The 8,277-nt window shown below is 51.2% G+C and overlaps 1 protein-coding gene across 1 annotated transcript; it reads right to left on the bottom strand.

Annotated features, from left to right (window-relative positions):
• Positions 1 to 19: 19 nt before the first annotated feature.
• On the bottom strand, positions 20 to 8,265 carry ARCN1 (archain 1). The gene is made up of 10 exons (XM_030230965.2): positions 8,147 to 8,265; positions 6,840 to 7,103; positions 6,070 to 6,249; positions 5,638 to 5,840; positions 5,028 to 5,189; positions 4,222 to 4,387; positions 2,878 to 3,025; positions 2,458 to 2,566; positions 2,105 to 2,309; positions 20 to 1,564 (listed from the first exon to the last, which is right to left on the bottom strand). The coding sequence occupies exons 1-10, from the start codon at positions 8,147 to 8,149 to the stop codon at positions 1,475 to 1,477; spliced, it is 1,530 nt and encodes a 509-aa protein (XP_030086825.1). The 5' UTR covers positions 8,150 to 8,265; the 3' UTR covers positions 20 to 1,474.
• Between the last annotated feature and the right edge of the window lie 12 nt (positions 8,266 to 8,277).

The following is an 8,277-nucleotide window of genomic DNA, read 5'->3' as shown; positions in this document are numbered from 1 at the left end:
CTCACGACCCCCAGCCAGCTCCTTTAACAGTACTTTATTTGATTAAAGACTCAGAATTCTTTGTGTACACTGGAATGTGCTCTATTGCCTAGGCCAGGATCATACAGGGTTACAAAAAGTGGGGACCTCGGCTCGGTTTAAATATCACCCTCCAATGAATGTAAGGAAAAAAAAAAAGCTCCTTGGATGCTTGAACTAACTTAGATTCCATTTTAAAAATCATACAGACAAGCAGCTCTGGAACAGGACTGGGTTAATGGGATTCATTGCCTACTTTGCTAGGGGAGAGGGCATGCCCTCTCAGGACAGGACCAGGGTTGATTTCCTCTCAGGTGCTGCCAGCAGAGGAGAGACCACAAACTTCTTTGGCAGAGGACCCCAGGGGCCCGTGACAGGCTGGCTCTCACAGAGCACAGTACACGCACTTTTAGGGCCCCTGCCTTCCACCTGCACTCGGGCCCTCTGGCTGCCGAGGTGAGGTGTGCCCAGGGGCAGGTGACACTCATGACAGGCCCCAGCCATGCAGGTGAGATGAGTTGTGAGGGGAGCACAGGTCTCCGAGATGAAGCAAATAACGCTATTGAGGCAGCAGTAAGAGAAATGGCTCGGCTCAGCCCCCACATTACCTGGAAACCAGCATTTCCTTCTCCCATACCTGCCAGTGCTGAACCAACACTGATTTGAGACAGGTCTGACATGCAGGCCAAGTAAGTCACCCAGGCAGACAAAGCCCTCAGCCTCCCCAGACACCAAAACGGCCTTGCAAAGGATATACAGCTGGTTCTAACCTAACTAAACTTCCTCCAAAGCCTGGCCTGAGAACAGCTGTGGAAGACAGTGAGGACACAGTCTCCTTGGATGCTCTCCCTGCTGCAGCAGGAACCAGACCACCTGGAGCTGGGCCACTGCCACACAGCAGAGCTGGAGGAACAGCAGTAACTGTGTGGGGCAAAAGGACTGAATCCCTGGGTCCCTCTTTCCCACCCCATGCCCCTGCCATGAACCCCCCCCACCTCTGAGGGCAAGGTCAACTTGCTCAGCTTCCACCAGATGGAAAGGTCAGGACCAGCAGATGGCCCCATACATGAGAACCAGAGGCCAAGGAGAAATTAAAATGGCAGCACCAACAACGGAACAGCACGTGATGCTTCAGGAGAGAATGATGTCTGGTTGGCTCTGGGCTGAGCTCCGAGCATCTCGGGGTCGGGGGGGAGCATGTCAAAGTCAGGCTCTTTGCGGAGATCTTGCTTTTTTGCCAGTTGGTAAAAATCTGCCAAAGAAATTTGTGGCCTTTCCCCCCATGAGCACGTCACTTCTCTGCAAAAAATGTCTGTGACCCCAGAACACTGTAGATGGCAGACAGAGCCACACATCTTAGCAGAGGGGGCTGTGGCGTTCCCAACATTCAGAATAAACGTCGGCCTCGTTTTTTTAATTTAAAAATTTCTTCCATTGTGCGTCACCATGTCTGGCATTACAGGATTTCGTACTTGTCCACCAGGAAGGTGGTTTCAGTAGAAAACCTTACAGGGCTGTTTCCGTCTACCTGGGTCACTTTGGTAACCTGTGGAGACAAGAGGCAACATTAGCTCAGCAATGAACATCACTCCCTTAGTGCAGCGATGCCATGCTTCCCAACACCATGATAGCACAACCAACCTGCTGCCCTGAAACCACAGCTCAGCCCTGAAACAAAGACCTTTGTTCCCAGGATCCCTGAAGGAGGGGAGTGATTTTCTGTGGTAACTGTGTCTCCGCTGAGGAGCGAATTGGCAGCTACTGGCTACACTTCAGTGGAGACAGCTATATGCCAAGCAGTGTTTTGGCTACAAGGCTGATGGATTTTCCAACAAGGTCTGAGGGGAATTAATGACTACTCAGAAACTTGAAGACACAACTGAAACTTCAGGCAAACTCCATGAAGTGTCAGCTGCCAGTGCTGTCTGCTGGCACTCCCGAATCCAGCAGTCTCAGAGCCAGGTTAAACCCTTTAACCATGGCCAGTGGGACAGCACGGTGCCTCTGCAGCACAGCCAAGTGTCAGCCAGCTGGGGACTGAAGCAAGGGTGACATCCCACCTGTGGAGCATAAGCAGTGACCATACCTGTATGTTGCAATAGTTCTTTTTGGAGACAAAGGAGACCTGCACCGGGAAGAAGTCGTTTGGCTGCCCTGCTATGCTAAACTCCAGGCTACCGCTCTTGTTTTTGGCATCTATCACTGGCAGGCACCACTCAAGGAGGTTTCTCCGGCTGTCGTGGCGATACTCACCATCAATCTCCCCAATCACTGGGGCACCAACACCAGACCTAGAGCAGGCAATGAGAAGTGACAATAATTTCCCTGCATAGAGCTAAGAAAATGCCTCTAACACACATGGGCTTGGCCAGATCCACAAAACAGGGAGGGGAAGGAGGTGATGGGACTCAGTGCTGCGTGATAAGGAGCATGACTTACGGCACGGGGATGGTGATGATCACATCATTCAACTCGAGGCTCTCCTCTTGCAACTCATATTCAATGTTAACATCACAAGTGTTCCCACTCTCTGACGGCCAGCAGTTAACTGAGGAAACAGAGACAGTCGGTGAACCATGCAGGCCTTTTGTGTGGAATAGGCCTTCACAACATGATGCACTTTGAAACAGCCAGTGAAGTCACCCTCAAGCTGACTTTAAGAAAAGCTCTCTATTTTCCTTGAGGGGTTACAGGAAACACACACTGCCAAAGACGGGCACTATCCAACAGATACACATAGTATCTCCAAGGTCTCACAACATGCCAGGCTCCAGGCAGCCCAGCTGCTGCAAGGTGGCTACCAGCAGTTCATGGACAATCACCAGCTTCTTCTGCCCAAGCCCCCAGACTTGCACTCACTTGTCAGTGGAATGAAGGACTCTTCTGTGGTCTGCAACCTCCACTTCAGCACACCCACATCGCTGTTAATAGGGAATGACTTCTCTGGGTTCTTCAAACCGATCTGTGACTCTGTAGTGAAGAGCTTCTTGTCCACGTTTGGGTGAGTCTGAAAGAGGAACACATGCCCAGACTGTAGGTCAAAGCCCAAGGACAGAACCATAGGTAAAATGCAGGTTCTACCAGGACAGGCCTACACATTCCAGTGTTTGCTTTGACAAAACACACATAAGGTTTCCTCCTGGCTCAGAAGCCCGTCTGAAGCACAACTGCTCACCAACCTGGGATTGCTTCCAGATAATGCTAATCTGACAAGAAGGATCCCCACCACTGTCTTTCTTACAAGCACCTGCAGCAGATACTCAAGCAATGCAGGCTGGTATCGACAGAACAACTGTAAGTTAAAGACCATCCTGAATAATTACAGCAGACATTTCAAGAAAAATCAATCTAATGCTGTTGGGAAATAACAGCCTGACACCATAACACTATTGTGTCCCCTCAGCAGCCTTAAAGCACGCATATGTCAGTGGGCAAACTCCATTTTAACACTTTCTTCACAATCTCAAGTGTGAGCAGCTTTTTAGAAGCAGAGGATTTTTGCAAGTTCCTGTTCAAGCTGCACCAGAAAGACAGGAGTCAGCAAAGGGTTTGATGTCATGTTCCACCTGAAGCACTGCCTGTGGCAGTGCTGGGAGCAACACACTCATGGATGCACTGGAAGGAAGTGGACTTGCAGACAGAGATGATGTACAGCCCCTAACAAGGAGCAAGCCAGAGTGTGTCAAAGCAGCACCACCTCCAGGGATCTGTAAGGTCACATGAGGAGGGAGAAAGGGAAGGACCAATCTCTCAAGAACGTTCTGAGCTGCAACTGCTGACTGCCATCAAGCATCCCAGGTACAGCAGCGACAGGACAAGCAACCCCAGAAAGAAACAACTTCCAAGAGAATACATTAATTCCCCACTGGCACAGGAAGTTTGTTATCCCATTTCCACTCCACAGCTGCAGCTGACATCACCCAACAGGCACTGAGCAACACACCAGGCTGCTGCAAAGTCCAAGTGAGGTCACCTGGCATGCCAAGGTGCACTGCTGGGCAGATAAGGCTCCAAGGGCAGGATGGGGACCAAGATTACATTTCTCCAGTGAACTTCAATCCCTTGAGCATGACTGGCCCTGCACTTGCTGAGAAGGCTTAGATGAGAACACAGGACAGCAACATACTTGAGTATTTCCATTATTTTTCCCCTGGAAAGCAGCAAAAACATGTTCAACAGCATGGGTCTCCAAATAGGCTTTACCTGTAGCTGTACTCCCCTCTTGTCGTCATTTTCGACATGCAGGCGAATCCGTGCAAACTTTTCATCAGAAATGTGCAGCATGATCATGCCATGAAGCTCCATGTTCTGCAACCCTCCGTCACGGCCACAAGTCAAGGAGATTTTCTCCTCTATTTTCATGTGCACGCTAGACAGACAAAAGGAAAAAGCTCAAGTCCTACAGTCTTGGTAGGTACAGACAACAGAGATCACTGCCCAGTAAGGACAGGCTGTGTGTGTACTGAGCAGGGGCTCCCAAACAACAGCACAGCTGGTACAGTGGGGGCTAATACTGCTCTGACAGTGAACTCAGGGGTAGGAGAATCCATGCATATGGGTCTGAGAGGGGTGGGAGCCCAGTTAAATGACAGTGATGCAGCATCTTGACAAGCTGGTCACTCAAATCCCCTCTGACAGGCCACAGCGCACAGCTCAGGGCATTAAAAGGTTCTCAATTGCTGCGTGTAAAATGAACTGTGAACACTTCCATCCTGAGCAGCAACAAGGCTGGGAAACAGAGAAAATGGTGCAGAGAAAAAAGCACAGGAAAATTCCCAACCCCAGCTCAACAATGGATGTACAGCTCATTTCAGTTAAGAGGATGCCTAACCAAACTATTTATCTGCTTTTTTGCTGACATGCTTTCCCAGATTTTGCCCAACTATTATAATTACAAGGTAAGAAAATACAGGAAAAAGCTCAAGAAGCACAAAGAAGCTGCTCTCTCCCAAGGCCACACACAGGAAGAGATGTGAGGAGACTGCTTCCAAAGCAAGGGCAGCACTCACCTCTCCATGTTAATGGGAGAAGTGAGAACTTTGGCTGCTTCTGCAGAGCGCTTGCCTACAGAAGTCATGATATTTTCTCCTTCTGACTTCAGCTTGTCCACGAAGTTGTCCACCTCCTTCCCTTTAGCGCCGAGTTTCAAGGCTTTACTGGGACCTGAAGGCCTAAATAAAATGTGTAATAATCTCCAAGTCAGCTGACAGCAATGGGTTCCCCCTTCCCAGTTCCCTTCAAATGCTGTAACTTGACCATCCCAACAACACAGCATTTAACTCGGCAGCCTTTCTGGAGGGGAACACGCATGCGACTGACCATCTTAAGTGAAGGGTGCCAAGTTATAATTTACATTGAGATATAGTTCCAGGACTATATCTCGATTGTAAATGTAAATCCAGGATATGTATTGCCAGGAGCTGGGACCTCTTTTTCTCACACAAAATGAAAGCCCATTGTTCATCCAAGAATGCAAAGAGACTACAGGGTGCTACTATGGTATGTAGCACAAATGGTGCTTACAACACTTACACAGATGAGGAACTCATGTTAGACCCTCTGGGCATGTGGTTTGAGCCAACACTGACTCCAACATCTGCCACCTGCTGTCTCCCCTACCTGGCTGGAGCTGGTGCCACTTTGGGCTTCTCGGTCTCGATGATGGTCTCTGTGATCATTGCTGTCACGCCCCCAGACACGGCCGAGCTGCCGAAGCCCCCGAACCCTGGTGCCTTCTTGCCGTGTCTCTCTGCATCCCTCCTGGCCTGCTGCAGCTCCTTCGCTTTACGGCGCATCTCAGCTTTCGCCTCACGTTCCTGTGTCTGGAGGAAAAGAGAAGAGCCTGATGGAGCTTTGCAACCTCAGCCCTGCCCTGCACAGGAGCCAAGTGCAATTACCCAAAAAACCCTGGCCAAGAAAAAACAAACAAGACATGAGCACTTAGCTCTCAGAAAAGCAAAATAATTGCATGGCCCCGCCAAAGTGGAAGAGCACCTCTGTATAGCAAAAGACAGGGCACCCTGTGTCAGGATTGCAGGTGTCCCTGCTCACCTCTCTGACTGCCCGAAACACCTTTTCCTCATGTGAGTCCATCTCAGTGAAGGTCCGAATTTGTGCCAGATTTACATTCTCACGGTAGCCCAGGGCAACAATTTCATCAAAGGCAAAGATTAGGTCGAAGCAGTGTTCTGAGATCTCATTCTCTTCCAGAGCTCGACAATATTCAGGGATCTAGAAGGGGAGAACATTTTAAAGGAGTACCCACAAATAGTACCATGTAAACACTTTCTTTCTACCATCCCAGGGGTCACAACTGTGCCAGACCTAAGCCCAGCACAACTTAACACTGCTCTTTGTACCATTACAGTGTCAATAAACAAGATAAAGTTTTGACACAGTTTTTCTACATCAAAATCCACACAAAACCTCTCAGCTTCCTCATAACACTAACTTAAAGGAACCCAACTGCATGCTGGGGCCAGTGAATTTCCTGAAAACCCTTTGGCTATAGGAAGACACAAACTTGCTGCTTCAGGATCCCTGCATAGCAGCGCTGCACTTGAAAGAACCACACACTGTACAAAGAATGTTTAATGCTAAATTACAGTCAGCCCTTTGGTCTCACCAGGTGAAGTACAACTCATGATTTTAATGTGGAGTTCAAAACTACCACCAAAAGTTCAGAGCTCTCTGTCCAGTCAGGAAGGGAAGCTCTGGAACACAGAACCTACCAAGTGGAGGCACACAGTGTCCCTGAACCAGCTCAGAAACAGATCCCTCACAACAGCATCGTTCTGGGCTATGTCACGACGAGTTCTTACCACTCTAGAGAAGAGTCGGAGTGTTTCCAGGTCTTCCAGGATGTTGCTGTTTTTGGTGGTAATCAGCACCATGTAGAGCTTCTCCATGGGCTGGTACACGTATCGCACGCTCTCTGTCTCCACAAACGTGTGCTGCTTCCCTGTGTTCATCAGCTTTGGGAATGCTGCCAGCAGCCCCTCGATGCGGGTGCGAGTCATCTCCACGAACTGCCGGGACACAATGGCCTTCCCTGCCTTCGTGCACACAGCGGCTGCCAACAGCACCTGGAGGAGAGCAGCGTCAGCAGGGTCCCACCCCGTGCTCACGGACAGCATCTCTGACCACCACACTTCACCTGCACACCCTTCCTTAAACAAGATCCTAAGTCTTTCTCTGTGACCAGGAAATGAACTACGTCAAGAGCAGAGACACCTCTGCTTTTGCTCTCTCTCTGTTCCACATGCCGTCCCAACATAATCCTGAGAGTTCTCCCTGCTTCTGTCAGGCAAACGATCATTCCCGATTTCACACAGGCTGAGGTGTAAAACCCCTGGGAGCGTTAGGGGAGGCTCCAAGTTATGGACCTTCCATCAGGCTGCCCCAGCTTACAACTATACACAGGACTGCTGTGAGATGTAACATCTCCCAGCGCCATACGCACAGCATAGCCAGGTTAATGAAGCCCCGGTTTGACTCCCGGGCAGCTCGCAGGCGTTATCACACCTACAGGGCAGCACGGCAGTCACCAGCTGCACTTTCTCCATCTCCCAGTCTGCCCAGACTTCCTCCCTATATTTCTCTCTCACAGATGTTAATTCCCTTTGTCAGGATAAATCTGTTCCGCGCTTCGGATCTTTTAAATCCGCAACTGCTGTTACTGACAGAAAGTATCCGAAATCATCAAACGTAGCAGCGCTGATCCCAGCCGCACGTCGGGCACAGTTTAGCTCTGCCGGAGCCGTAAGCTGGTCTGTGCTAACCCAAACACTGCCGCAACAGACAAAAGGAGCCGGACCGGCCCTGAGACACAGGGTCCCACGGGCACCACCAGCCCGGTGACACCCTACACCCCGAACGCCCGTTAGAGCAGGCGTGAGGCCGTGCAGAGGAGGCACCGTGGATCCGAGTCACCAGAGAAAAAGTGCCGCGTCCCCGCCGCCCCCAAGGGCCCGGCCCAACCCGGGGCGGCAGCGCCGCGCTCCGTCCCACCAGGCCGCGGGCTCCAGCGCCAACCTGCACACAGGCCGGGCGGCCGGGCGAGCCCCGGGGCTGCCCCTGGGGCTGTCCCGAGCCCCGCGCTGCCGCGGGGGACAGGTCCTTCCCTTACCATAGCAGCAGCAGTGGCGGCGGGATCCGCGCTCGGGCCCTCCGCTCACTCCGGTTCCCGGGCGGCCCCGCAAGATGGCGGCGCCGCGCCACGTCCGCACCCGGAAGTACCGTCACGGCGGGGCGGGGCGG

Source organism: Serinus canaria, chromosome 24, assembly GCF_022539315.1.
Source record: "Serinus canaria isolate serCan28SL12 chromosome 24, serCan2020, whole genome shotgun sequence".
NCBI lineage: Eukaryota > Metazoa > Chordata > Aves > Passeriformes > Fringillidae > Serinus > Serinus canaria.
This window is presented reverse-complemented; position numbering and strand designations above follow the sequence as displayed.

Bases quoted from the DNA above. Each gene is read 5' to 3' on its own strand.
- ARCN1 (XM_030230965.2), bottom strand. The intron at 5,190-5,637 runs GTAGGGGAGACA...CATTTTATTTAG, and splicing joins GTGGCACCAGCTCCAGCCAG to GCCTTCAGGTCCCAGTAAAG. The intron at 1,565-2,104 runs GTATGGTCACTG...TTGTCTCCACAG, and splicing joins AGAACTATTGCAACATACAG to GTTACCAAAGTGACCCAGGT.